The sequence below is a fragment of the Lontra canadensis genome, unplaced genomic scaffold (genome assembly GCF_010015895.1).
Source record: "Lontra canadensis isolate GAN:19392208 unplaced genomic scaffold, GSC_riverotter_1.0 scaffold35, whole genome shotgun sequence".
In the NCBI taxonomy this organism is placed as follows: domain Eukaryota; kingdom Metazoa; phylum Chordata; class Mammalia; order Carnivora; family Mustelidae; genus Lontra; species Lontra canadensis.
The window spans coordinates 4,560,340-4,587,978 of record NW_022631029.1 but is presented as its reverse complement, the minus strand read 5'-3'; the positions used below and the strand labels follow the sequence as shown (position 1 = coordinate 4,587,978).

The following is a 27,639-nucleotide window of genomic DNA, read 5'->3' as shown; positions in this document are numbered from 1 at the left end:
ACCCCGGATTTCTTTCTTTTGATGAGCTTGCCCTCAGTTCAGTGGGGAGAACCAAGAGCCTCTCTACTTTTCTCATCTTCCTCCTTCCCTCTAGGCCTCAGTTTCCCCACCAATCTGCCTGATGAACGAAGTAGAGCAGAAGATGAGCTCTGAGGTCCATGTGAGCCCGCAGTCTGGGCCCTTCGAGGGAGAGGAAAGGCTGGGTCATATCCTCAGTCTGGACATCTCTGCCTTCCTCATGGAGCATGGGTTCCTGGGGGCAGAATTTGCTTTATTCTCATCAGGGAAGACACAAAGCGGGAAGGGCAAGAAGCTCCTAAGAGACGACTTCTCACCCAGGGCACAAGGAGCAGGAGCACAGGGGATGCTGGAGATGTTCAGTGCCCCCAACAATTAGACAGAAGTTGGGGCTGGACAGTAGCTCTTGAATGTGCTCCGGTTCCTGTCCCAGACCCCCAGGCTGCTCTGGGTGACCTTGGCCCACCTTCTGACTGTCCACAGCCACAGGTAGCCCCAGGGGGCCCCATGGAGTCATTCTGGCAGACCCCTCATCTGCCCACGGAGTCCCTGAACCATCTATTGCCTTTCCCTGTGATCCTGTGCCCCTAGGCTTGCTGTGTGGCCTATGGGGTGGAAGGAGAACCCACAGGAGCAGGGAAGCCAGACACTGGAACCACACAGGCAGCCCAGTGCCCACGATTCAAAGCCCCAGACCGGCTTGGATGCTTCCTTCCCAGACCACACATATTACTCCACACACAAATCAAGGAAGGTGCCCTTGTGGACATGTTCAGATTTCTTCTCTTGGCCTTTTCTAGCCTCCATCATTCATTCACTCATTCATTCCTTCTTCAAAGCAATTCCGATCATGGGAAACCCTTCTGCGCTGTGAAACCCTGCCTCTCTGTAAATTCCTAACTGGCCTTGGGCAGTGCGTCTCCTCTGAAACGTGAAGGGGTGCCGCGAGCTTTAGACATGCTGCAGGTAAAGTGCCTGAGGCCGCAGACACAGTTTCCGCAGCGCAGTCGGGCAGGAGACCATGAGAAATCTGGGCTTGCGTGATCCACAAATATGATTCCTTTGCAAAACAGGGCTTTCCTGTCGCCGGGACAGTTAAGAGAAAGTTGATCGGCTTCCCCAAGGGCGACGTTTGCGCCTGTAGAAAAGAAGGGTTGTTCACCCTCGGCCCGGAGCGGGAAGACTAACCCGGGAAAGTGGCAACAAGTCCCAGCACCCTGGGAGGGAGGGGCCGGCGCTGCAGCAGGAAGGGGAGGAGGGGAAAGAGGAGGGGACAGGCCGGGCCAGCCCCGGCTCCCGGGCGCAGGGCGGAGCCCGGGACAGCGCACCCGCACGCAGGTGAGCTAGCCGGGGCGGAGCGCAGCGCAGCGGGTGCCAGGCTCGGGCGCCCACGGCCGCCGTTCCGAGCCACCGGCCACAGCCGATTTCCCCCACCGAGGCCGAGGCGCCCCGGAGCCATGGCCGTCCAGAACTGCGGGGTCACAATCGCGCTGCTGGGGGTCCAGCTGCTGGGTGCCGTGCTCCTGCCTCGCGGAGCGGGTGAGTGCGGTGTGGCAGCAGCGGGTGGCGCGGAGTGGTGTTGGTTACCGGCAAGGAGAGTCCCGTCGGAAGGTGCGGAGGCGCCGAGGGACTCCCGGGTAAGGAGGATGCCGATTCGAGTCGGGGGCGACGCAGTCGGGATGCACCGACAGCGCGGGATCCCCGGAACTTCCCGGTTCCAGGGCGCGCGGCGTCGGGCCAGGTGGCCGTGCCCTCCTGAGTTCCGAGGGACCTCGTCCTGGGCGCGGTACCTGGTAGTGTCCCCGAGGGGGGGAGCGCGGCCGTCAGGGGGATGAGCCCCGCGCCCACAGCGCAGGAGAAAGTAAGAGCGCGCCCGGCCGAGTCCCAGGAACTGCTGCGCACGGGGGGCCTCACGCGGGTGCTCAATTGGGGGCGCCGGGGCTGGGCGTGGGGAGGGAGCTATCCCCTCCTGACCCACCCTCCACCTCCTCGCCTGGGCCAGGGAGAAAGTGCAAGAAAACTGTGGTTTGGCGCCCGATGGCCCACCGGATCACCCTTGTCCGGGCCCGCACGCTGCATTCTAGCTCTCCCGAAGTTCGGGAACATTCATTTGAAAATGAAAGCGCCAGGCTGGAGAAGGCCGCCAGGCATCGGTGCCACGGAAGTGCCGCAGTCCCACTCCTCGCGCCCCTGGGTAGAGTCTGCACTTTGACCGCCCAAGGGGGTCGGAGAGGGGGCGTTCCAGAGAAGTGTGACTTTCCAGTTGTTCCGGTTGGGGGCAGGGACCGCCACCTCCCCCTGCCTCTGAGAGAGGCCTGTGCCTGAGGGGAGGTGTCCTTCGGGTCCTGCAACTATCAAAACCCAGAAACAACTAGGTGTCTTCCTGTACGAACTTGAGTGGAGGCCTTTCTCGAAACTAGCACAGCTGGTCTTTGGTTATTCTTTGCCGCAGCTAAGGGGGGTTTGTATTTGGCAGGTAGGTGGATTCCTGTGAATTAAGTTAAGGAATCGAGCCAAGCTGGTGCGGTGAACTTTGGCGTTCTGGCAAATGCCACCGTTACAAATCCACAGGAAAGCTTCCTGGTTCCTTCCGCCAACAGCATTGGGAGACATTTGCTGCGCGGTTCATAGAATGTTTTAAGACCTCATTGGAAACCTTGCACGTATATGCATATTTGCTGTTAAACACATTTACTGTCAGACTGAATTCTCGATTTCCTTTAGAAAAAAAGTCAGTTTAAGAAGAGTGATTTCGTGAGTGAAAATGTGTGCAAATATGTGTGAGAAAAATGCGTGTCCCATCACACTTGAGAGCTGTATGGAAATGGGAATTGTTTGAGATGTTTTGCATTGTCTGTGATACCCAGAACTCCTCCAGTAAGAATACGGTGTAAATCAACGCATTAGTCCTGAGGAGGGTGATATGCTGGGCTGAACTGGCCTCTGTTAATGCGTCTGATTTTCTCCCATGGCCTGGAGAGGGGGCCATTTTGGTTTCTGGTAGCTCCAGTAGAATCCCTTCCTTCCAGGAAGTTCACGACTCTTGGCTCAGGTGTAAATACTGGGAAGCCGAGCAACTTCCCACCTCACTTTCTTAAATCCTTCCTGTGGTCCCCAGAACTGGCTCTGTGCGGCCACCTCTCGGGGCTGAACTGAGGACTGTGTCTTGGAGCTTAGACCTGTTGCGGAGTTAAAGCTGCTTTGCCTGAAGTCTTAGGAGTGGCCTAACAGGTAGGGGCCTCTGAGGAGTTACTGGAGTCTGTGTGGAAAAGATAGAGACACCGCGAATTTGTTTTTCAAATCTCTGAACTCTGGGGCAACTGGGTGGCCCAGTCATTAAGAATCTGCCTTTAGCTCAGGTCATGATCCCGGAGTCCTGGGATCGAATCCCATATCCAGCTTCTTGCTCAGCAGGGTGCCTGCTTCTCCCTCTCCCTCTGCCCCTCCCCCAGTCCCAAGAACTGCTGAGATACCAGAGTCTGGGTCAGTGACCCCATTCTTGCCGCCATTGTTTTTGCCAGAACTGTGAGAGTCATCGAACAATGTGTTCACTGATGCTTGATGAGCATATGTGTTCACCATTCTTCAGATTCAAGTGAGGAGCTGGCGGCTGTTGTCTGGAGTGTGTAACTGGCAGGACTGAGGAGTCTTCCTCCACCTCACAGATTTTCACGACTTAGGGTCAGAGAGGGCTGTTCTGCAGACCGTAGGGGGCTGCTCTGGTGCTCGGCCATCAGGCTCAGCGTTCATCTCAGATGCTGCCATTTTTGTCTGTGAAGTCTGTACCCTGCCCACACACACGCTCTCTTCTGGGGGTTCTCCCAGGCTTTCAAGGTAGTGGAAGAAAGTGGAAAACACCAATTAAAATGTTTCAAGTAATAAATACTTATTGTAGAAACACTGATAATAAATACAACCAACATGAAAAAAAAATTAATATGAGCAAAGCACCTTGGTCATTTTGGTGCAATCTGATTGTGTGTGTGTGTGTGTGTGTGTGTGTAAAACCAAATATGGAACCAACCATTGTATGGCTTTCATCAGTCCCATTGGACATTTAAGTTGCTTTCCACTTTTCCTGCTAAAAAACAGAACATGTCCGACTATAGGGAACAGCTTATGTCAATTCTGATAGGTCTGTTCAGTGAAAAGATATTAAAAATTACACAGCCCAGGGATGACTGAGTGGCTCAGTTGGTTAAGGGTCTGCCTTCGGCTCAGGCCGTGATCCCAGGGTCCTGGGATAGAGCCCCACATCAGGCTCTTTGCTCAGGGGAGAGTTGCTTCTCCCTTTCATTCTCCCTCTGTACTCTCCCTCCCTCTCTCTTTCTCTCTCTCTCCCTTTCTCTCTCTCTCTCAAATAAATAAATAAAACTTTAAAAAAAAATCTTTTAGGGGCACCTGGGTGGCTCAGTGGGTTAAGCCTCTGCCTTTGGCTCAGGTCATGGTCTCAGGGTCCTGGGATCGAGCCCCACATCGGGCTCTCTGCTCAGCAGGGAGCCTGCTTCCCCCTCTCTCTCTGCCTGCCTCTCCACCTACTTGTGATCTCTGTCTGTTAAATAAATAAAAAATATTTTAAAAAAAATCTTTTAAAAAAATCACACAGCACAGATTCTATGCTGACATGAAATGATGTTATCCTTGCATTGTTGGGGTTATAAAACAGTATAAGCTGGATTCGCTGATTTGGATATGTCTGAGAATGTGTTCTTGTTCGCTATGTTTTTCTGTACTTTCTTAATGATTCTGTCTGACTGAAACCCTGGAAATAAAATCGCTGGTATGAAGAATAGAGAAAATGTTCAGGTGGATCCCTCCTCCCCTGTGGTCCTGTGGCGAGCTCGTGCTGTGGTCCTGGTGTACGTTCCAGCCAATGTGTACGAGCGGCTGATTCCCACACTTGTAGGCTGTCCTCACTCTCTCAGTAACATCTAGAGAAGAAGGCCTTTCCTCCCTCTAGTTCAGCAAGCAGGGTGTGAACAGTGTTCTAAGAATCTCAGGGATATCCCAGCTAGATGGTACTAATAGTCCAGCAGTGATTTTTTGTTGTCGTTGCCAAAAACCAACCAAACCAAACCAAAAAACCCCAAGAGCACCTGGGTGGCTCAGTTGGTTAAGCGTCTGCTTTCAGCTCAGGTCATGATCCCAGGGTCCTAGGATCAAGCCCCACAGCAGTGGGCTCCTTGCTCCGTGGGGGTCTGCTTCTCCCTCTCCCTCTGCCCCTTGTCACTACTTGCGCACACTCCCTCTCTCTAGTAAATAAATAAAATTAAAAAAAAAAACAAACCCAGAACTGAATCCCTTGGCTTATAACACAAGCCTCACCTGGGATTCTGCGCAGCAGGGCTGACTTGGGTTTGGATAGAGGAGGGGGTGGAGTTTGCTTGTAGGAGGGACTCAGGATTGAGCTCAAGGTGGGTGGGGTAGTTGGGGGGGCGGTGGGGGGGGCGGTGACAAGACCTCTGCTATGAAGGACTCACAGCTAAGGCTCTCCACCTAAGAAAAGTTCATACCCTTTAATTATCATTCTAAATTATAAAAATTATCCCACAATCAAATTATTTCATACCACTTCCGACAGCCTTGTAATTAGCCCTTCACCTTCTCCCAGGCAGCTGGCAACGTTCTTGCAACCAGGCCAGGAGAGCCAAGTTTCCTACCTCACCTCCCTGTAGCCTTGGTTTTGTAATCGGCACATCATTTTTTAAAATCACTAACTACTACTTGTCATAGCTAACACATATGAAGCATCTGTTCTGGGCCAGCCACTCTTCTGAGTATTTTATATGTAAGCATGTCTCACTTACCATCAGGAATTCATTCTCTAAATTTTTTTTTTAAGATTTTATTGAGCTATTCGTGAGAGAGAGAGAAGGAGGCAGAGGCAGAGGGAGAAGCAGAGTCCCCAGTGAGCAGGGAGCCTGACGCGGGGCTCAATTCCAGGACCCCGGTATCACAACCTGAGCCGAAGGCAGACGCTTAACCAAATAAAACACCCACGCACCCCTGACTCATTCTTTAAAACCAGGCATTCTGCATGAAAACAGTAACTGATGCCCTATGTCTCATTATTTCTTATGGGAAAAACTATAAAAACCCAAACCCCCAGCCGTTTCCAAAAACATAATGAAACAGAAAGACACCCATCTATAATGAACAGCTGATTCAGTTCAGTGTAAAAGACAGAAGACGTCACTTCTGGATGGCCAAACCGTTTATGTGGTTCTCTGCAGACAGCTGCTTTGTGTGTAGTAACTTGCTGAACAACCCCCCTCCGGTTGACGCTCAGGGCATCTCCCCCAGACCCTGACACTCCTCCTATTGTATTTGCAATGTACGTCGAGACCTTCTGAGTATCATTTTGTTTTAAATGTTCCGTTGGTCTGTTTCCTTGATGGACACTGGCCAGAAAGAATTATGATGGATGAAATAAAGTTTGAGTCATAAAAACTAAGCTGGGGGCGCCTGGGTGGCTCAGTCCATTGGGCAGGTCAAGGTCATGATCCCAGGGTCCTGGGATTGAGCCCCTCATCAGGCTCCCTGCTCAGTGGGGAGCCTGCTTCTTCCTCTCCCTCTGCTGCTCCCCCTGCTTGTGCTCTCACTCTGTCAAATAATTAATAAAATCTTTTTAAAAATAAATTAAATAAAAACTAAGCTGCTTTCTCCTGAGAAAATGTAAATTGAGGAGGTGTTCTTGAGGAAAACTACTAACCTTTTACCCCTCCGTCCTCAAGCCAAGTACCCTCACAAAGACCCCTGTATTGAGGGGCACAGGCAGGTGAAGGCACTTGCCCAGGGTTACCCAGCTGGTAGGTAGTGATGCTAAGATGGCCGCCCAGGTAGCCTGACCACAGAGCCTGGCTCCTGTCTCCTGTGCACGGTGATAACTCCTGCATGCAGTGGGACTCCTGAAGACAGCTTTTGCTAGTCCCCTCAGAGACAGACATGTCCTTTCACTTAAAACAAGCAGGGGGCGCCTGGGTGGCTCAGTGGGTTAAGCCTCTGCCTTCAGCTCAGGACATGATCTCAGGGTCCTGGGATCGAGTTCTGCATCGGGCTCTCTGCTCAGCGGGAAGCCTGCTTCCTTCTCTCTGCCTGCCTCTCTGCCTACTTGTGATCGCTCTCTGTCAAATAAATAAATAACATCTTTAAAAAAAAAAAAAAGCAACACTTACTGAGTGCTGGGCTCATATTTGTTCTGGGGATGTGTATGTGCTTTTAATAGTCAAAGAGTTTCAAGACTGCTCTTCCAAAACACCTGGACACAGTAAAAAAAATTTCAAAGAGAACGAAGGGGTATGTGGACAGAAGCACATCCCCGTCCACCTCTGAGGCCAGGTTTTGTCCCAGAAGCAGCCATGGTTTCTTGTGCATTGTTCCTGAGCTGTTCAATACACGTACAAGTTTACAAACGTATGTACCTTCCTTCTTTACACAGCAGGAGCCTAACCATAGTATACCGGATAGGAAGGGTCTCACACGCGTCTTGATTTTATTCACTTCTTGTGATTTTGTCCATCTTGTGCTCACTCCAGATCGTAACATTTGGGGGCTGTCTTCCTTTTTGACAGCTGCATAATATTCCTTTTGCCATGGGCACACCATGTCATATTTCACCAGCCCCTTGCTGGTGAATTGTTTCCAGTTTTTTGTCTTTATTTATTTTATTTTTTTTAAGATTTTGCTGATTTATTTGAGAGAGAGAGAGAGAGAGAACATGAGCAGGGGGACAGGCAGAAGGAGAGGGAGATGCAGGCTCCTCCACCAAGCAAGGAGCCCAATGCAGGGCTCAATCCCAGGACCCTGAGATCATGAGCTGAGGCAAAGTCAGACCCTTAACCCACTGAGCCACCCAGGAGCCCTGGTCTTCTGTTTTTCTAAACAGAGTGTCAGTGAACATATTTGTAGTTGACTTTGTTAGGCATAGAGGCAAGTTTACCTATGGGTGAAATTCCTAGAGGAGGGAATTACTGGGTCAAAAGATTTGTACAGAAAGTATCAAAGAACGCACGGAGCAAAGTGAGTAACAGAAGTGAGACAACTTGCCTAAGGTCACTGCTAATGAGTGGTGGTGCTTATCTGTGAATCTGGGCAGACCCATTTCAGAGTGTAGGCTCTGCCCCTCCCCATGCTGCCGTTTGTTCCTTCCTTTCATCTTTCCAGTTGAAACTAACCAAACATTTTAGGCGAGAAACGTTTCAAACTTCCTTCTAAATATTTACTTTTGGGTAAGTGCTCAACGTGCCCAGAACCCTATGTGTCAAGAAGACGGAGGCCAGGCATAGGTTCTGATAGCACTTCACGTTGACACTGAGGATCATTTGTTTTTACTGACTCTTTACATAGGTGAGTCTCATGGTTAAGGTGTAATACACGTTAAGCTGCTGTAACACACAAACCCAAATGTGAGTCATGGCTCAAACACAACAGATGTGTATTTCTCACTCATATAAGATCCCAAACAGGGGATACCCTCCAAGCAGTGATGAGGACCCAGGCCCCTTCCACTTTCTTGCTCTGCTGTTTTCAACGTGTGGCTTCTGTGCTCATCTGCATTAAACTGACAGAAGGCAGAAGAACACAAAGGGGCTCATGTGGGAGGTTTTTATGGCCCGAGCATGGGAGTTGTTTCACATCATTCATGCTGCCATTCTCTTGACTAAATCTCACTGGCATGGCGCCATTCCACTGGAAGGAAGAGTGAAATATAGTCTAGGTGTGACCCTGGAAGAAGTTAGCATTGTCCATTTAGCAGGCAAGGCAGTGGGCAAAATGGGGAAAGCACCAGACTTAGAGTCAGGATGTGTGGTGGTGACATCAAGCTTGTCAACGGTGAGCTTTAGGATGTGGGAAAGTTGCCTCGCCTCTTTGGGTCTTGGTTTTCCAATCTTTAATGTAGGGACTTGGACCACGCAGAGGAAGCACCAGCCTTTATGTTTTATGAGCTGATTTAAACCAAAGCTGATCTGTGAGCCTCCTGGAGAACCCTGAGCTAGGGGAAGGGCTCAGGCAAGTTCATATCCAATGCCCATGAGCTTAGAGGCTGGAATGGTGCGTGGCACATAGCTAGCATGTAATAAATTACGTGTGGAAGGAACAGACAGGGACTCCAGGTCAGCCCTCAAGCCAAGTCTTTTTAGGAGGGAACAAGCTCAGAGAAGCTAGATGACTTCTTTGAGTCACGCTGTTGGAAGGGGCTGAGGGCCCAAAGTTCTAAACCTCAGGCTACTGGCTCCAAATCCAATGCAGATCAGACAGAAGAGGAGGAAGAGGGAAGCTCAGTCCTAGAAAGTAGAAAAAAAGAGAATGTGGATTGACAGAGGAGACCACAGCAATCTGTTCCTGCAGAGGGTGGAGGAGATCTCACCGGAAGTCCAGGTTCTCAGCCTCACACCAGGACCTGGGGGCTTCACTGCCTAGTAGATGGGCTAAGTCTCTGCCAGTCCCCCTGAAACGTGTGCTCAGGAGCCAATGGGTAGGCGTGGGGGTTCCTGCGTTCCAGAGGAACGCAACCCCGCTCCTGGAAACTTTCAAGGGAATCACCAGAAAGTGATGAGGACTTGCTCGTGATACAGCGAAGGAAGCAGGGAGTCAAGTCGTGTGTGTGCACATGCGTGTGTGCAGCATGACTCATGTCATCTTGCTGTCTTTGTGTCTGCATGTCACGTGAGCTCAGGAAGAGAGACTGGCAAGAAGGAAGTCCCACTACAAGCACCTGGCCTCGCGGGGTGGCTCAGCAAAGCTCCCTGTGCAGAGGATGGTTTGTTGGTGGCAGGGATGACCGTGTGACAAGGACTTTGTACTGTCCTGCGTGTTCTTCCCATTTGAGCCCCATTGCTCAAATCACTGAAGTATACAGGAGCATTGTTTTCTGGTGATTGCCTTGAAAGAGTGGGAGTAATGAATTTGGAAACATCTCGAAAGCACCCGTTAAAACTGTTCCATAAGCACGGACAATGTAGCTTTCTTTAAGTTCTAAGTGAAGTGTTGACACTCCTGACCCTTGGTGGCAGAAGACCAGACAATGCTGGGTGAGAGGCACCATTTCTGCAAAAACATCTGAAGTACCGATCTGCTGCCTCTGTCCGGGATGAAAAAAGATCGTCTCCAGGAATGAGTTTCATCAAATTGTAACGAGTCCCCAGATGACATGGAGTTTAAGTCAAGCTGTCATTTTAGGGGTCAGGTCCGCCACATGGCCATGCACGATGCCCCTGATACTTGGAGCCCTAAGGAGCCTTCTACAGCCCTTGATGATGTGTGGTCTAGCTGGGAGCTAGGCAGGGATGGTGCCCGTCCCAGCACACGCCAAGCCTTCCAGACAGATGCCTTATCTTCCACTACTGATCTGGGGGTAGGAGCATCAGGCTATTTCAAACAAAAATGTTTGGGTAAAGCGATGTTGAGCCTAAAAACAACTGCAGGTGTTTGGTGAGAGGTCCAGGGACACCATGAGGGCTGTAGGGATAAAGCCCCTGAGTGTAAAGTGATGGGGGCATCTCCTGGACCCAGAGAGACACCTGGCTTTTGGGCAGAGTGACAGCCATGGTTGGGGAGAGGCCAAGAGCCAGCAGCGCAGAGGGAGGCACCGTGATACGTTGCTGCTCCCGCTGGGGCATCTGGGAACACTGGCTTCGGGAGGATTCAGCAGTGTTGATGGGCTCTCCTCCCTGCTGAGCGTTGTGGGACAAGTCTGACTTGAGTTGGACCTTGGAGCATCTCCAAGGCACAGACCCAGCCCTGCTCAGTCACCATGGCCTTCTGGGTTCTTGCTTACTGCTGCATGGCCCCTGTCCCCAGACCGTGTATCCCCGGGAGTTCAGGAAACTGGTGGAAGGAGAAGGGAGCCGAGAAATGGAAGGATTTGAACCAGAGGCCTCACCGGGCTCGCAGTTACCTGCTAGATTTGTGGAAGCAAGCCCATTTAGACAAGCGTTGGGATAGGGCAGAGCTTGGTTCAAATCCTGACTTCCCCACCTCTTAAACTAGGCTGCTTGGGCTAGTTACTTAGCCTCCCTGAGTCAATGTCCTCAGGTCCAGGCGAGCACACAGGAGCACCTTGTGGGTAGCTGGAAGTCTGTATGAAATCACGTCTGTAAATCACTCAACAGGTCAGGTCTGGCCTCAAACAGATTCCCCAGTTAACAAGAATTGCTATTTCTTTGATTATTTGAGTTGAACCCAAGAAGAACTTGGAGATTTTCAAGAGCAGGTGACCTGGACGGAGCTGCCAGGCCATAGTCTGTGTAACCAGGTCACTCGTGGGGAAATTTTGGTTGTTCTCAGGCCTCTGCTACCCCTCGCTGTGCTTTGGTTACTGTCCCGGCAGGGATGACTTCAGGCACGTGTGAGGACATCTCGTGGGACGTTCCTAGAAGTGAAGCTGCTGGACTAAAAATGGCAAGAAGTCAGGGCGCCTGGGTGGCTCAGTGGGTTAAGCGTCTGCCTTTGGCTCAGGTCATGATCTCAGGGTCCTGGGATTGAGCCCCACATCGGGCTCTCTGCTCAGTGGGGAGCCTGCTTCTTCCTCTGTGTCCCTGCACCCTGCTCGTGCTCTCTAGTGTTCTTTCTCGATCTCTCTCAAGTAAATAAATAAAATCTTTAAAAATAAATAAGTAAAAATGGCAAGAAGTCATTGCCAGTGACACTAGAACAAGTTTTTTTAAAAATTGTTTGTAAGTGAGCACCTACACACACACACACACACACACACACACACATTTTCTGTTAGCCAAGGAACTGACCAGACCAGTTGTATGTAGCTTTAACGCCGCGCCCAGTTTCTCTGCAAAATGAATGAGAACATGCCAGTAGGCTTCTGAGGGTTATAGCTATTCTTGTGAGCAGGTGTCATACACAGAGACTGGGCTGGAATGTGCCAAGCCACGGAAGCAGAGCTGGACCCCCTGCCCCTCCCTTTAATCCCCTCCGAGAGATCAAGGAGGGTTACCCAACCAGCTTAGAAATTGCTGACAATCTTATCAGGCACTTCAGCTTGAGGCTAAATCTGTGGGGAGCAAGTTCTCAACTTGTCCGAACATAGAAGACGTTTTTCAAATTGTAAGTGGTGCTTGGGTCACCTTTCAGAAGCCCATCACCACCCAATACAGCCAAACACTCACATCCACACCTTCCAGCTTCCCTGGTCTGTGCCTGTGTGGGGAAACACAATCCAAGTTCTAGCGTAGAACCTGAGACCTAAGGAAGGTGTGTCCCACTGACACCTGGAAACCCCATCTTCTGCTACATGTCCTGGGAGCTGGAGACTGGAAACAACCCAAATGTCCATCATTAGAAGCCTGATTAAATAGATTATGGCACATCCCAACAGCAGAATGCTACGTGGCCATTTAAGGTTATTTAAGGGTAACTTTCAGTGCACAGATGTGGAGGGACCCCCAGGATATATTACGGACAGGAAAATGTATGGTTCAGAACAGTGAGTATAGCACGTTGCCTGTTGGCAAAAGGAACGGAAATAAAATAAAATCAGTGTGGCATATAGATATAAACTCATATTCAGAAATTACCTGTGTAAGGATACGCAAAAAGCTGGATCACTGGTTACCCCTAACAAAACCCCCCAATTCACAATAAAATTAAGACTTTTCAAAACTCTTTTTTTTACTTTGTGCTTCATGTATTATTTATCTAAATGTAAAATATTTTCAGCTTTATTAAGCTAAAATATACAGACCACAAGATTCACCAATCTCAATGGCACTATTCGAGGAGTCTTGTCAAATGCATGATTCAACTTTCCCACCACTCTGCAAAGTTACTCCAGAGCCCTTGGCCATCAATCCCCGCGCAACCATTGATTTGCATTGTGGTACCAAAGTTTTGCCTTAAAAATGGTCTTAAGTTAGAAAAAATTTTTTCAAAGCCAAGTATGAGTGTAGCAATCAATAGTTTTGTTTAAAAAAGGGTTTTGTGAATGTAAATGCTGTCTTCAAAAAGTCTGCAGTTGCTTCCCGCAAGAATTTGGTTGTGTAGAAGGACCAGAATAGATGTATGAAGTCAGTAGGAATTGGGGAAATCACAACCAAAGCTGCCTTCTCCACACAGAGCGACTTTTCTTGAAGAGCAAATTGCTGCTTCTCTCCCCCTGTCCACTCTTAGAGCCCGGCACTGAGCAGGCTTAGGGAATTTGATTTTTGCCTAGGAAGTCTTTGAAGGATCTAGCACAGTCTTAGGCCACTAGGTAATAAATCCCATCCATTCCACAGATCTTGGAGGCCCCTGTGCTAGGCGGTTGACATATAGAGTGAGTAGTCCCTCACTCTCCAGGGACTTACCATCCAGAAGGGATTCAAACATGTACCCTGGGGGCTACAAATTAGAGGCCTAGAGGCCTTGGTACAGTTCTGTTTGGTGTGTTTTGGGGGGAAAAAAACGCTGAATTACAAAGGATTTAGTAAAGCATGCACCTCTGATTCAACCAATGTCCTATGTTGGCCTTTCTCATTTACATCGCCTGCCTGGTGCCTGAAAGCATGAGTTTGAAACACTGTCCAATGTGATAAGTATGCTTAAAAGATATATGTAGGGCGCCTGGGTGGCTCAGTGGGTTAAAGCCTCTGCCTGCAGCTCGGGTCATGATCTCGGGGTCCTGGGTTCGAGGCCCGCATCGGGCTCTCTGCTCAGCGGGGAGCCTGCTTCCCCCTCTCTCTCTCTTTTTCTACCTACTTGTGATCTCTGCCTGTCAAATAAATTTTTTAAAAAAGATATATGTATAATAACTACAGTAAAGGTTGGGGATGGAGACCAGCTTTCATAGGCAGGAAAAGAGGAGGAGGCGGACAAGGTTCCAGTGTCTGAGGTCTGTGGGACATCATAACAAACCATGAGGAAGACTCTGGGTTGGAAGTGTGGCTCTGTCATTCATGACCAATAACCCCACAGTGTTTTTTCCGATATTTCCAGAGCATTTTCCCACGTCTCTGAAAAGATGACTTGCTAAGTGATCCACTACCTGGAAAAATGTAATTAAGGGTGATTCTTCAATATCCAGATGGTCAACACAAAAAGATGCCCCGCATCACTCATCATCAGGGAAATGTAAATCAAAGCCACAATGAGATCTCACCTGTCAGAATGGCTAAAATCAAAGCCACAAGAAACAACAGGTGGTTGGCAAGGATGCTGAGAAAGGGGAACCCTCTTACACTGCTGGGAATGCAAACTGGGGCAGCCACTCAGAAACGGTATGGCGGTTCTGCAAAATGTTAAAAATAGAACTACCCTAGGATCCAACAATCATACTACTAGGTATTTACCCAAAGAATACCAAAGTACTAATTCAAAGGGATACACGCCCCTTGCTATTTATGGCAGCATTATCTAAAACAGCCAAATCGTGGAAGGAGCTCAAGTCTCCATTGATTGATGAATGGATAAAGAAGATGTAGTATATACATATACAGATACACATATTTATACCACATCCTATTTATCTATCTAAGACCTATATATAACATACACACAGACATGCACATGCACACAATGGAATATTACTTGGTCATAAAAAAGAATGAAATCTTGCCATTTGAAACAACACTGATGGAGCTAGAGGGTACTATGCTAAGTGAAATAAGTCAATCAGAGAAAGGCAATTATCATATGATCTCCCTCATATGTGGAATTTAAAACCCAAAACAAACATGCAGAGACAGGGGAAAGAGAGAAAGAGACAACCAAGAAACAGACTCAACTATAGAGAATAAACTGCTGGTTACCAGAGGGGAGGTGGGCTGAGGGATGGGAGAAGCAGGTGATGGGGATTAAGGAGTGCAGTTCTGGTGAGTACTGGGTATTATATGAAAGTGTTGAACCACTCTGTTGTACACCTGAAACTAATAATACACTCTATGTTGACTAACTGAAATTTAAATAAAAACTTAAAACAAGTAGTGATCCTTCAATATGATTTATAACTGGAGACCAACTATAGTAATAATATAAACAGAATGTACTTGAATGAGGAGTAAATGCCTCATTGCACTGAGATTTTCTAGTTGGTTTTGTTCCCATCCTCCTCTTCCTTGATAGTAGCACTTAGCAGTAGGACCAACTCCTACTGTAAAGAAGGAATAGGTTCATGAAAAGGAAAGTGCTCTAAACCACAGTCTCTTCTCTCTGCTTCTTTCTTTCACCTGCCAACACGATGTGCTCTGGGGCCAGGCTCCTCAAAACCCTCATCTCGGCATTCTTGGTCCACCAACCTTGCTTTTTATCTCCCTGAATTTTTAGCGTCAGGGCCTTGAGATCACTGGCTAGTCCCAATACTGTCACTGTCCAGGTGCCAATATGATCGTCCTTGTTGATGTCATTTGTTCCATGGTGGTTGAACCCCTGTAATACTAGTTCTTGTGGACTTAAGACCTTCCATGTCAATATCTTCTGCAGCATCCATCCTCATGGACATAACACCTTCCATAACAACCGTTCTTCTATAGTGGCCCTCCTCAGTGACATCTTCCATAATGGTTGATCTTGTTGACATAACACCTCCCATAATCACCACACTCTGATGTCATGTATTCTCTAATGGCCCTCCTCATTGACATAACACCCCTGGAGCTGTTCTAGCCCCTGTGGGTGAGGAAAGTATGTGTGTGTCTGACCCCAAAGATTTCCTGGAATGCACCGCCTTCTTCTGCTGACCCATTTTACTCTGGGCTACCCAGTTTGCCAGAGAAATCATTTTGTTGACCTGGCCTGTGGTTGTTTGAGAGACCTTCATTGGAGACTTATTGTCCAGGTCAGGCTGTGTGGGTTGACACCCCCCCTGCCCTTTAAGAATGTCGGAAACATTAATAACAGCAAGTGGTACTGAGCCCTAATCCCTAAAACAAGAGATTCAAACAGAAGGATGTGTTCCCCGTTGGCTGCCCTGGCTCTTGCCAGGTTGATCACCCACCCTTCCCGGTTATGTCCGCCTGAGTAACCAAGAGTTTGGGCCTTTGCCGTTAAGAAACTGGTAGACCTATGGACCCCCAAAGACCATTGCACCCCTCTCTCAGCTGCCACTTGGTGAAGGCTGACATCCCCTGGTTGCAAATGCTGCTGTCGGTCCTTTTGGTTGTGGCAAGAATGGAGTGAGGGGTGAGTCAGCTGGTGGTCATCCTCCAGAGTGTAGACCGCTGCCGGAGCATCAGGAATCAAGGTGGGGGAGGAGGTGGTGAAGACGTCAAAGATGGCAGGTAAGCAGACATCATCCCTTGCCCAGGACTTGTCGTTCATGAGGAGGGTTGGGATCAAGGCTCTGTGGGGGCAAGATGATGGGCCAAGAGAGGGACTCAAACTAGGCACACAGGCTTGTTCTGGATGACTAGGCTCCTGCCTCCCTCCAGAGCACAGTGTACGGTCCCAGGGGCCTCTGCACTAGGGCAAAGGGTAGCGTTGATACTCGGAGTGGATGTTGGAAAAGCAAACACAATACTTCTCTCTGTGTTGGTGGTGGTGTTACACACTGAAGAAGCTCCCTCCCAGCCACGGTTGGAGGGAATGTTTTGGTCCCAGCTGCCCAGCAGCCTATGACCTTGAGGGTGGCCATCTTGGAGTAGCAGCCATGTGTAGGCTCCAGAGTCAGGTAGTCCTGGGTTTGAATCTTCCCTGTGCATCTTCCCAGCTGCGATTGTGAACAGTTTACCTAAAGGATATGTGTAGAAAGTACCTGGCATGTGGCAGATGCCAAACACGTGGGGATGGTAGGTTCTGGCCATCATTCCTGGAGGCCCCCTCCCACCAGCCCCCAGCTCTGGCCAACCCCTACACAGGCTAACACTTCTGCGCTCTTGGGGTAGTAAGGCCAGGCTTCCCACTTGCTCTCTCTCTCTCTCTCTTTCTGACATCTGGTTTTCATCTGAGGACCCTCTCCTTGCTCTCACTCTGCCCACAGGGCCAGGTGAGATGACCAGCCATGAGCTCTCTCGATCCCAGCATCAGCTTCCCTCTGACGCACTCCTCCACCACCCTCCCCAGAACCTTCCAGCATCTGGACACTGAAGTTTTACAGTGAATACAATGAGTTTAAACATCCTCGTGGATGTACACTTCCAGAAAAGCTCTCCACTTGATATAACACCATAATGGTAACTCAGCTCTGAAAGGAAGGCTCTAGGGAGCCTGGGTGACTCAGTCAGTTAAGCATCTACCTCTTGATTTCCATTCAGGTCCTGATCTCAGCGTTGCAAGATCGAGCCCCATATCAGGCTCTGCACTTAGTGGAGTCTGCTTGTCTCCCTCTGCCCTTCCTCCCACTCTCTTTCTCTCTCTCTCTGTTAAATACATAGATCTTTAAAAAAGAAGAAAAAGGAAGGATCCATGTCCTAGACAACACTGTATACTTATCCAAACCTCTTTTCTTGAGCAGCTCAGCAGGTCCTGCCTGGTACCCCATCTGGTTACAAGCTCTATACTAGTTTTCTACTGCTGCATAACATAAATTATCACAAATTTAGTGGCTTACAAAAACACCCATTAATTAGCTCACAGTTCTGTAGGTCAGGAGTCCAGATATGATGTGGGTAGGTTCTCTGCTCCGTCTCCCTAGGGTAAAATCAAGACGTTGGCCAGGCTATGTTCTTATCTAGTGCTCGGGTGTTCTTCTAAGCTCACATGGTTGTTGCAGAATTCAGGTCTTTGTGGCCGTAAGTCTGGGATCCCCTCTTTCCTCAATAGCTAAAAGCTGTGCCTGCTCACAGCAGTTAGCTTCCCACACCCACGCTCCTGGCCACGTGGCCCCCTCCATCTTGAAAACCAGCTACAGAGAATTCCTTTCACACTTCAATTCTCCTTCTCCAGGAAAAGCCCAGACTCTTTTAGGGGGACTCAACTGATGAGGTCAGGCCCACCAGGATAGCGTTGACCTGACCTTACAACACCACCTGATCACGTGATATCCCATCATATTCAGAGTCCCTCCCACACTGAAGTGGAGGAGAACATATAGGGTGCGGGTCTTTGGGGCCATCTTGAAATTCTGCCCACCACAGGGTTCAGAGGCCCTGTGAGGGGATGGAGGTGTAATGGTGGCCATCTCCTGAGTAGTTAATGTTTGGGGCCAAATAGTACAGATGAGAACCCTACACTTTAAGGAAGTAAGATGGCTTTTCCCAAGCAGCGCAGCCAACCATGGCCCCAGGGATGACTGGAGAGACTTAGTGCATGAAGAGGGAGTGTTACTCACATCAGGCTGAGTGATGGAGGCAAGACTCGTGTGGCCTCTAGCACAGGTCAGGCCTTAATAGAATCTTCTCTCCTGCTGCCCCTCCCTGCCCCCTCTGGAGCGGCTCTTCAAAGCTGCAGGTTTGAACTAAATCAAAGGTGGGTGTTTTAATAATGAAACATTTCCCCATTGCCCTCTGAACTCCATCTCTTAACATAAACTTTGAGGGACAGTGAATAATAAGGTGGAAAGGGGCTCATATAACCTTCTAGAAAAACCCATTTTATTTTATTTTTTAAAACATTTTATTTATTTATTTGTCAGAGAGAGAGAGAGAGCACAAGCAGGGGGAGTGGCAGAGGCAGAGAGAGAAGCAGGCTCCCCGCTGAGCAAGGAGCCCAACGTGGGACTCGATCCCAAGATGCTGAGATCATGACCTGAGCCGTAGGCAGCCTCTCAACTGACTGAGCCGCCCAGGCACCCTGGAAAAACCCATTTGAACTAAACTTATTTCACTTTAATCAATTCATGGCTTACATTCAGACAAATAAGAGAGTTTTCTTGTCTCTTGGCCCTAATCGCCAAGGAATGCAGGCCTGTCAGAACGCTGGTCACCATAGCCCATCGTTGGGTCTGCAGACAGAGAAGGTCAAGGTGGCAGAGCCCAGCTGGTAGCTAGCAGGCTGAGTGACGTTCTAACCACTTTGCAGAGAAATGCTCCTGCTTCTTTTTCATACCCTTTTGCCATCTTTTGAGTTTTCTAGTTATTGACATCATTTTTCGTGTAAAGAAATATTTCTCCGCCCTTCTCCCAAGGCAAATATTGTGTGTACGTATGAATTGGAGCCTGTGTGTCATTTTGCTCAATTTGGGGTTGTTATTGAAATCAGTGGTTAGCAATTCTCAGCTTTAGAAGTGAAGCACACTGACTTGATGCCCTGTGAAATTAAGACACAAAAGAATAAATACGGAATACCTTATATGAGGTCCCTAGAGCAACCAGATTCCCAGAGACAGAAAGTAGAATGGCGGGCCAGGGGCTGAGGGAGGGAAACGGGGACTTGGTGTTTAATGGAGACAGAGTTTCAATTTGGAAAGATGGGGAAGTTCTGGAGATAGATGGTGACAGTTGTCGCAGAATAACATAATTATACCTAAGGCCACTGAAGAGTACACTTAAAAATGATTACCGTGGTAAAGTTTCTATTATGTATACTTTACCACAATTTTTTAAATGGGGGGGAAATGTTTGGAGTGTCTATTTGTGGGTAGTGGAAGGATGAGTCGTCTCTTCCATTTTTTCTTTTTTACCACAATTAAGAAAAAAATCAGTGAAACACCTTATGATACCAAGGCTTGCTTTGTAAATGTACCTTCCAGCAGATCTGCTTCTAACCCTGTCCTTGGAGGAAGCCCTGCCACACCCCACAGTGTCCCTCGGCAGGGTCCCCACAAGCCTGACTGACCGCGCGTCCGGTTCAGACCTTTCAGGCTTCAATCCGAGGCCAAACCGGCTTTTGTCTTCCTTCTTCAGAGCAGGGCAAACTACGGTTGGTTGTAGCCGGAAGTGTGAGTTGCTCCAAGAGCCTAGGACCTGGAGGACAGAGCCTCTGAAACTTTCGTGGTCGAGCCCCCGTGCCCAGCGCTCTGCAGGCACAAAGTGGGACCCAGAATGGGTTTGGCACATTCCGGGAAGGACCAAAAAAGGGGTCTGAGCCTCTCATCAGGGCAAGTTTCAAATATCCTTTTTTTTTTTTTCTTTTGAGTTCTAAAAATTGTTTTATTGAGGCATACAAGAAAATACATAAATGTTAAGTACGCAGCTTACTACATTTACCATATGTATATACGTACACATTTATACGTGTGTGTGTGTGTATCTCCTTCCAGTACCCCAGAGTTTTTCTTCTTCCCCCTCCTTAGTTAATACCTGTCTCCCAGGCAATCACTGTTCCGGAATGTAAGCACAGATTGGTTTTGTCTTCTGGAACTTGATACAATGGAATCCTACCACAGGTAGTCTTTCCTGTGTGGATTCTTGTGCAAACATCTCCCTGTTAACTTTGTATCCAAAAAACCTGAACAGCTCATCTCTATTGGCAAGGCAGGGCCTCTGGAACAAAATACTCTAGGGCTGGAACGTTAAAGAAATTGGAGATCCAGCAGCTTCTAAACGTTTAGCAGTGGAAAAAAGAGAACTCTGAGCCCGCTGTCCTGTGTATGTCCATGAGCGTGCATGCAGGTGGGTTTTATGATCTGCTCCTTTGATCCTTCCCCCCACCCATCCTTGTGATCTTTAGCGACTTTCACGGTCGTAGTAACTCACACTTCAGGGTCTTGACAAAACGAATCTTTTCAACATTTCATAAAATGTAAATGTGATTTAAGCCGGCCTTATGGCATGTTAGCATATCATCAATTATTCACAGCGGTTATCAGCTGAGTTATGTTTGTTGTTTAATTCTGCAAGTCCCACCTTCAAAGTCTATTATGATGCAATTTTTTTCTCCCTCTGCGGCCCTCTTTGAAATCATTCCTTTACCCGGTGCAGTTCGATTCAATCTGGAGTGATATGTGAAAGTCCACGTTTTGGGTTGGCCGCAGTCCCAGAGAGATTTATACAACGATGAATCCATTTGCTCCAGACTCTGGCCTGGACAGTAGGCAGCCAGGTTGTGGGTGTCTAACGTGCATCTCTAATAAGGTGTGTTTTCTTTGATCATAAAAGGGAAGGATACAGCCGAAGGGTTTGGATATGCACACCCATCACCGCGTTAGAGAAATAATTCAGAACACCAGCCCTACAGACTGTTCCTTGCTAGTGTCCCCCTCAGAGGATCGTTCGGTTACTTTAGAAAATAAACAACTTGCATCAGTGAGCATCAATTTCTTTCCTGAAGAGTTTGGGGATTAAGAGCAGGAAGTGAATGGGCGGATGTAACAGTCCCCTGCTCTGATCAACTGTTCCAAAAAGTTGGATTGACTAGGAGGACTCACAGGTTGTTTTTAACATTGCCCTTTGAACTTTAGGTTACCATGTCCTCTAGGATTGCTCTCAGAGCCATGAAAATGGTAAACAATTTTAAAGCAAACCATGGGTCTCTTTCACTGAGTGGATGGGAACGTGACATCCTTGGAACCCTGAAATCCCCAGATGTGACTCGGGAAGGCGGGCCCAGCCTTGTTGTTCTTTGTATGCTGGACAGAAGCCCATCATTACCTTGCATCTGGTGGCCGGAATCCGCCTTCATCGAAACTGCAACAGCAAGTTGTCTTTGGCCCTTCCTCCACCATTGTGTCTGCCTTCTTCCCTTCCCTGACCTCCCCAGTGCATGCCTGTGTCACAGTCCCCCCCTCCCCCGCTTTCCCTGGTGGGAGGTGGCACTTATTCATCCCCAGGCTTTTTATTTTTAACTGTGGTCAAGGTCCAGGCCTTGCAGGTAGATTAGCTGATCGCTGCAGTGTTTAGCACGTGAGCTTAAAGTTCGACCCTTACCTTTGGAGAACCTGTAAGCTCTAATGGGAGCATGGCGGGCAAGTTCTTATGGCAACCTGTGGCCCAGGATCCTCAGCTGGGAGGTGCCCGTGCTATTTGGAGCTGGAGAATGGTCACCTGTCCTGTTATCCACCTCTTCCTACAGACTTCCAACAGTAGCCTGAAGCATCCCCCAGCTGGCCCCGATCACCACACTTGCCCCAGCGTCTTCATGGGTCTGCCTTGTGGGTGGCCATCATTCCACATCCCTTTGTCCTGCATCAGGCTGCTTTGCTCCAGCCAATCCGGGGAGGGAGGCAGGTGGCGTGGAAGGGGGGGACAAGGTGGTGGTGGGAGGTGTTGGTATGTCTTATCAGGTCCTGCTTGATTTCCAGGCCAATGAAGAAGAACAGGTGGGAGTCTTTATCTGGGAGCAGGCATTCCCTGCCAAGCCAAACCCGGGCTGAGATTCAGCCGCTCCAGCTGAATGAGAAGGAAATTCGGTAGATAGGGATTTGGGGGATTCTGCTCAACCGAGGTCTGATTGTTGCCTCTTGAGTCTCACTAACGGGAGCCTTGAGAAGTGGGCCCACGGGTCAGGACTTCTACAGGACCTGCCACCAAGACCTGGCCCTAGCTCTTGATTCCCGGCATGCTCTACCAGAAACATGGCTCCTCTTCCTTTGCCACCAGCTTAGCCACATCCCTCTCATCCCACAAGCCCAGGCAGACCCCGCCAAGCTGCAGAAGAACCGTTAGCACCTAAACATGTCAATTTCCCTTGCTGGCGCTGGGAGCTGTCCAAAAAGATGCACAAAAAAAAGGAACCACATCCCAAACATCTCACAAGTTCCAGGGAGGTATAAATCTTAAGCTCAAACTCAAGCGACAGTTGCAGATTATTTTGACATGATGAACGATTTCAGTAAGTGCAGGGTAACTATTTAGCCATTTTAAACAAACAGCTTTGCCTGTTGATATCCCAGAGATAGCATCTAGGACATTATATTCAGTCTTGACGGATGGGCAGTGAGAGTAAACCGTTCTCATCATGAAGTTCCTGCTGAGTGTGGAGCTCCTTGGGCAGGGCCAGCGCTGTGGAAGGGTCATCTGTCCTTCTGGGTCCCGGCACCCGACTGCTTGGACACAGGACCTGGCCCTGCCTCTTACTAACCATATATGCCGGGACACATTACTTAAGCTCTTAGAGCCTCAGCTCCTTCGTTTGCAAAATGAGCATTCACATTAGAGCTCACTCTGTGGGGTGGGGATGGGATTTAGAAATACTTTTGCCAAATACAAGCATGGAGTCTTCACATACAGACCGCTTATTGGATGTTCATTGTAATTGTGATGGAAGCATGCCCAGTGCCTAGATTCTAGAAGCTTCTCAGGCAAGGGAGACAGATTAGTTCCTGAAACAGCAACGTGTGTCCTGTTCTGTTTATGTGAATGTGAGCAATGACTTCTTCCCAGGTAGGCAGATGGGTGACTCCCTGCCATTGGTAAGACTTTCCCTTCAGCTCACCAGGATGTAAACAGACCCGGCCGAGTTGATGCCAGATGGACTTAGGGTGTCTAAACCGGTGTCCCTCCTCTGCCCGCAGGCTCTGAATCTGGTGGTGTGACAGTCCGGCACTGCGTCCCCATAGGGGACCCTATTAAGTGGGTTACGTTGGTGGTGATGCCCAGCCCCTGGTGTCAATCAGAAACTCTATGCACCTCCTAACAACAGTGGCACTTTCATCCCTCTGGTGACTTGACCTTGGCAGCTTCTTAGAGGGCAGCCCAGTGTAGGACCCGGGTGAGTGGCCAGTGCAGGGGTGCTGGGGTCATACCAGAATGCCCCCTCTGCTTCTCTTGCTCAGCAAACATGGGGAAGTAAGGTCACATCTCTGAGCTGCAAAGGGTTGCCGGAGTCCCGTGAGTCAACACAAATAGAAAGGCTTTGATAAGCAGTGAATAGGGCCGAGCCAGGGCAGGGAAGGCATGGAAGAGCTAAGGAGGCCTCCACGATTGCATAACCCTGAGAGTCAAGGCCCCAGGGAGTACCTCCCTCCCCCTCATCCCCACCCAGCCCTGGGCTTTACGTGATCAGCAATAAGAACAGGTAACCTTGATCACTACCTGGCATCGTTCTAAGCAGCTTCATTGGTGTTTACTCCTTTAGTCCTTACAACAATGCCGGTCTTATCCCCATTTGCAGAGGAGGGAAGTGATGCACAGAGAAGCTAAGGAATTTGCCCAAGGAGACATAGCTGGTGAGCAGTGCCGCCAGGAATTGATCCCAAGCAGGCAGATTCTAGAATCTAAGCTCTTAACCATTATGCAAAGCTGCTAAGTTATGCTGGTTCCTGGAGTAGGGGGCCAAACTCCATGGCCATGACCATGCCCCTTCCCAGCCCGTCCCCTGCCTCTGTCTCTAGCCTCTTCTACCACATGTTCCTTGCCTTCCAGCCAAAACAACTCCATGGAGTGGCTCCAAGGGGAGCCACATTCATCATACCTCTGTACTTTGCACCTGCTGTTCCCTCCACCTAGCCTTCCTAACACCCATCTCACTAGCCCCGGCTGGCAAACTCCTATCTGTTCTTCAAGACCCATCTTAAGTTATGCCTCCTATGTGAAGCCTTCCTTGACCACCACCCCTAGACAGTTAATAGCAGACACTCCGTGTCTTAGAGTACCTCAACCCTCCTTGGTGCCTTCAAGTCGCTGACTCTCAGGTGCCGTCTGGTGGGCAGACAGGCAAATGTACTACTCAGCTTACATGAGTACAGCAACCGCTTCCCGCAGGGACTAAAAGCAGGAGAGCTCATACAAGCGTTGTGAGTGTCCCCCCAGGGTGGCTGTGACGTGGACAGCTGAAGCGCTGTCCCCTCTCGTGTCACTTCCTCAGGCTTTCATGGTCTGAGCATCCCATGCTCTGAAGGATCACCCAGAATTTAACAAAATATATTTTTGCAAACCTGGCGCCTAAAATCCAATCACTACTTTGGTGCTTAACCCGAAATGCAGGGCTCCACTCCACGGATGAGCAACGGCAGCCTTGGCTGGTGGACTTGAGAGAGGGATGTTGACGTGCAGTGAGACCTCTTCCTAAGAAAGGACAGGGCTGTTTTGGCCAGGACTTCTTCCCTGTATAGATTTGCTTTGGAATCTGACTCCCACGCAGGCTGTGACTAGATCAGCTGCGCTGATTCACGATTATACCACTTGGCTTCTGCATTCTGTCTCCCGAGACATCCTGGGCTCTCCTGCAGAGCATTATTCACCTTAATAAATGTCTCCTGGTGCCCAGGCTCGGCCCAGGTCCTGCTGGAAGCTGCTTGGTCCGTCTTTGGTGGATGGAGAGTGACTGGAAGCCAAGCGCCCCAGGGAACCACACCCAGAATCGAGGCAGCTGGTTCTTACCCATCTAAGAATGTTTGAATCACGTGTGTCGGTCTTTTGAAATTTACTTGGCGAACTGGGGCCAGATAACTTGCCCAGTGCATGTCTGGTAGAATCCCCTTCTTTGAGTTTCTTTTCCTTGCTTGTGCTTCCCTTGAAAAGAAATAGCATGACAGGGAGAAGAAATAATAGGGATGTTTGTAGGATATCCTGTGATCCGGTGATTAATGAATGGTGAATAATGAATGGTGATTAAAACAATTGGAAATTCCCGCCTGAGAAGCCGCTGGTGAGGCAGAAACTAGCAAAGTTGTCCTAATAAGGAGAGGTCGGAAGGCAGGAGAGCGAAGAAGAGAAATGTTGATTCATGAGCAGCAGCTCAGAGCCTGGGAGCCTGCCCCAGCCCACGGAGCCCAGGAGCCCACGCGCTGCTTCCGCGAGGCTTGGCTTGGATTTCTTTTCACCTGGAAGACCTCGAAATCACACTAGAATCTGGAGCATTGTCTGAGATTCTGTGAATCCGGGTAATTGATCTTCCAAAATATGACACCAGAGGAATACCAAACTCCTAGGGAGGCAAAAGCAAGAGATGCTGAAGGAGAAAACACCCAACCACTTTCTTTAAATTACAGTGCATTTGTCAAGCTGACCCCGTGGGGGGTGGCCGTGGTGGGCGGCTGAGATTTATTCCAGTGTTGGGATTTCCAGTTTCAGGGTATGATTAATGATGGTGAGTGTAGAAGAGGAAAATGTGCAAGCAACATGTCTTTCTGACGCTCGGAGCCTCTGTGATGAGTTATAAGTTATTTTACTCAAGCAATGATGGTCTCTCTGCTACTGACTAGTAGAGCTGGGGCAAGGTAGGGAAGGGGAGTCCAGAATCCAAGCATGTCCATGGTTGGATAATTAGCCTCTCACTCCCCATCTGACCCCTCTGCTAATCTATGCAAATATATGCATCATTGAGGATGACTGGAGCAGTCCTGTGCGTGATGTGTCCTTGGCTGTGACCCCAGGAAACAACCCATCATGCAAATCGATCTTTAACGATTTATAAAAGTTGCTGAGCCTAGGCTTTACTGCACGTGTGTTTTCTCTGGGTGATGAGCTGGGAGGAGAGTGGGGATTCTCCAGTCCCAGGTACTGAAGGAGAGCTATGAACCGTGGCTGGGCAGTGGAATGTGCTGGGCTGGCCGCCAGGAAGGCAGAACAAGAGGGAACATGGTGAGATGATAAGAGTACGCTCATCTGAAGTGAGCCGTTGCTCCCTTTCAACGTTTCATCTTCTTGATTTGCAAAACAAGTCAGAATGAAAATCTGGGTTATTTTGATCCAAAATTTAAAACATAAATAACAGTTAACATTAGCGATGCGTGGAGGAAGGATTGGGGTTTTCAATAACGAGTTGGGACAGTTGGCTTTCCATATGGGAAAAAATAGTAAAAGTGAATCCCTACTTCCCAGCCCAGACAAAACAAAGTGTTTCCAATACAGATTCCCAGGTCCCAGGATGGGCGTTCTGGACCTTGGGACTTCATCGTTCTTGAAGCCCTCCAGAGACCATTTAGAAACGGGGGCACCTGGGTGGCTCAGTTGGTTGAGCATCTAACTTTATTTCAGCCCAGGGTCATGGGATCAAGCCTCGTGTGGGGCTCTATGCTCAGTAGGGAATCTGCTTGGGATTCTCTCTCTCTCTCCTTCTGCCCCTCCCCTGCTCTCTCTCTTTCAAGTAAATAAATAAATAAATAAATAAATCTTCAAAAAACAAAAATGAAAAGGACCCCCTGGTCTGGACTATTAACTACCTGGGGGCAGGGACTCCAGCGATTTTTGCTGTTAGATCATTTGCACCAGGTGTGGTCCCCTAGAACATATTATGAACCCAATGTTTATGGAATGAATACACGATTTCAAAGATTCTAAAACAAAAACTTTTTTTCTAAAAAGGATCATCCATTTTTCTTTGCTGTAGAATAGATTGTCACACACCCAGAATTAGTTGTGGGTACCAACCTGCCTCCAAGCACGAGGGAAAAGCTGGGGGGGAGGCATCGTGGCGAGATTAGCCTTGTTCCCGAAATCTAATTTAAATATATTTGAAAATATTACCCATACCATGAGAGAAACAAGACCCACCCCAAAATATTATTAAACCATATTTTAACTATGGTCGTGACTACTCTTTATTTCATTTATTAAGTGCCTGCTTTGTGCAGAAACACAATCTTCCTAACACAAGTTTTTCCCTCTTTTTTGTTTATTAAGGCATAACTTACATATAATCAACTTCACCAATTTTAAGTGTGTAGGTGATGAATTTTGGCATCTGGGTACAACGTATAATCCCCTCCATGGTCAAGATTCAGAATGGTTCTCTGGTCCTACAAAGGCTCCATCCCCTGCCCCCACCTCCCTGGGCAGACAACTGCTGATCTGCTTAGGGTCTAACACTTTATTAAAATAACAATAATCGGGGCACCTGGGAGGCTCAGGTCATGATCCCTTGGTCCTGGGATCAAGCCCCACATAGGGCTCCCAGCTCAGCCAGGAGTCTGCTTCTCCCTCTTCCTCTGCCTCTCCC

At 48.8% G+C, this 27,639-nt stretch overlaps 1 protein-coding gene across 1 annotated transcript in view; it reads left to right on the top strand.

Moving 5' to 3' along the window:
• Nucleotides 1–1,354: 1,354 nt before the first annotated feature.
• CDCP1 (CUB domain containing protein 1) overlaps nucleotides 1,355–27,639 on the top strand; it is a 57,287-nt gene continuing 31,002 nt past the window's right edge. Inside the window, exon 1 of the mRNA XM_032867825.1 lies at nucleotides 1,355–1,557. Within this exon, the coding sequence (XP_032723716.1) occupies nucleotides 1,476–1,557 (82 nt within the window). The 5' untranslated portion in view covers nucleotides 1,355–1,475. The remainder of the gene's footprint in view (nucleotides 1,558–27,639) is intronic.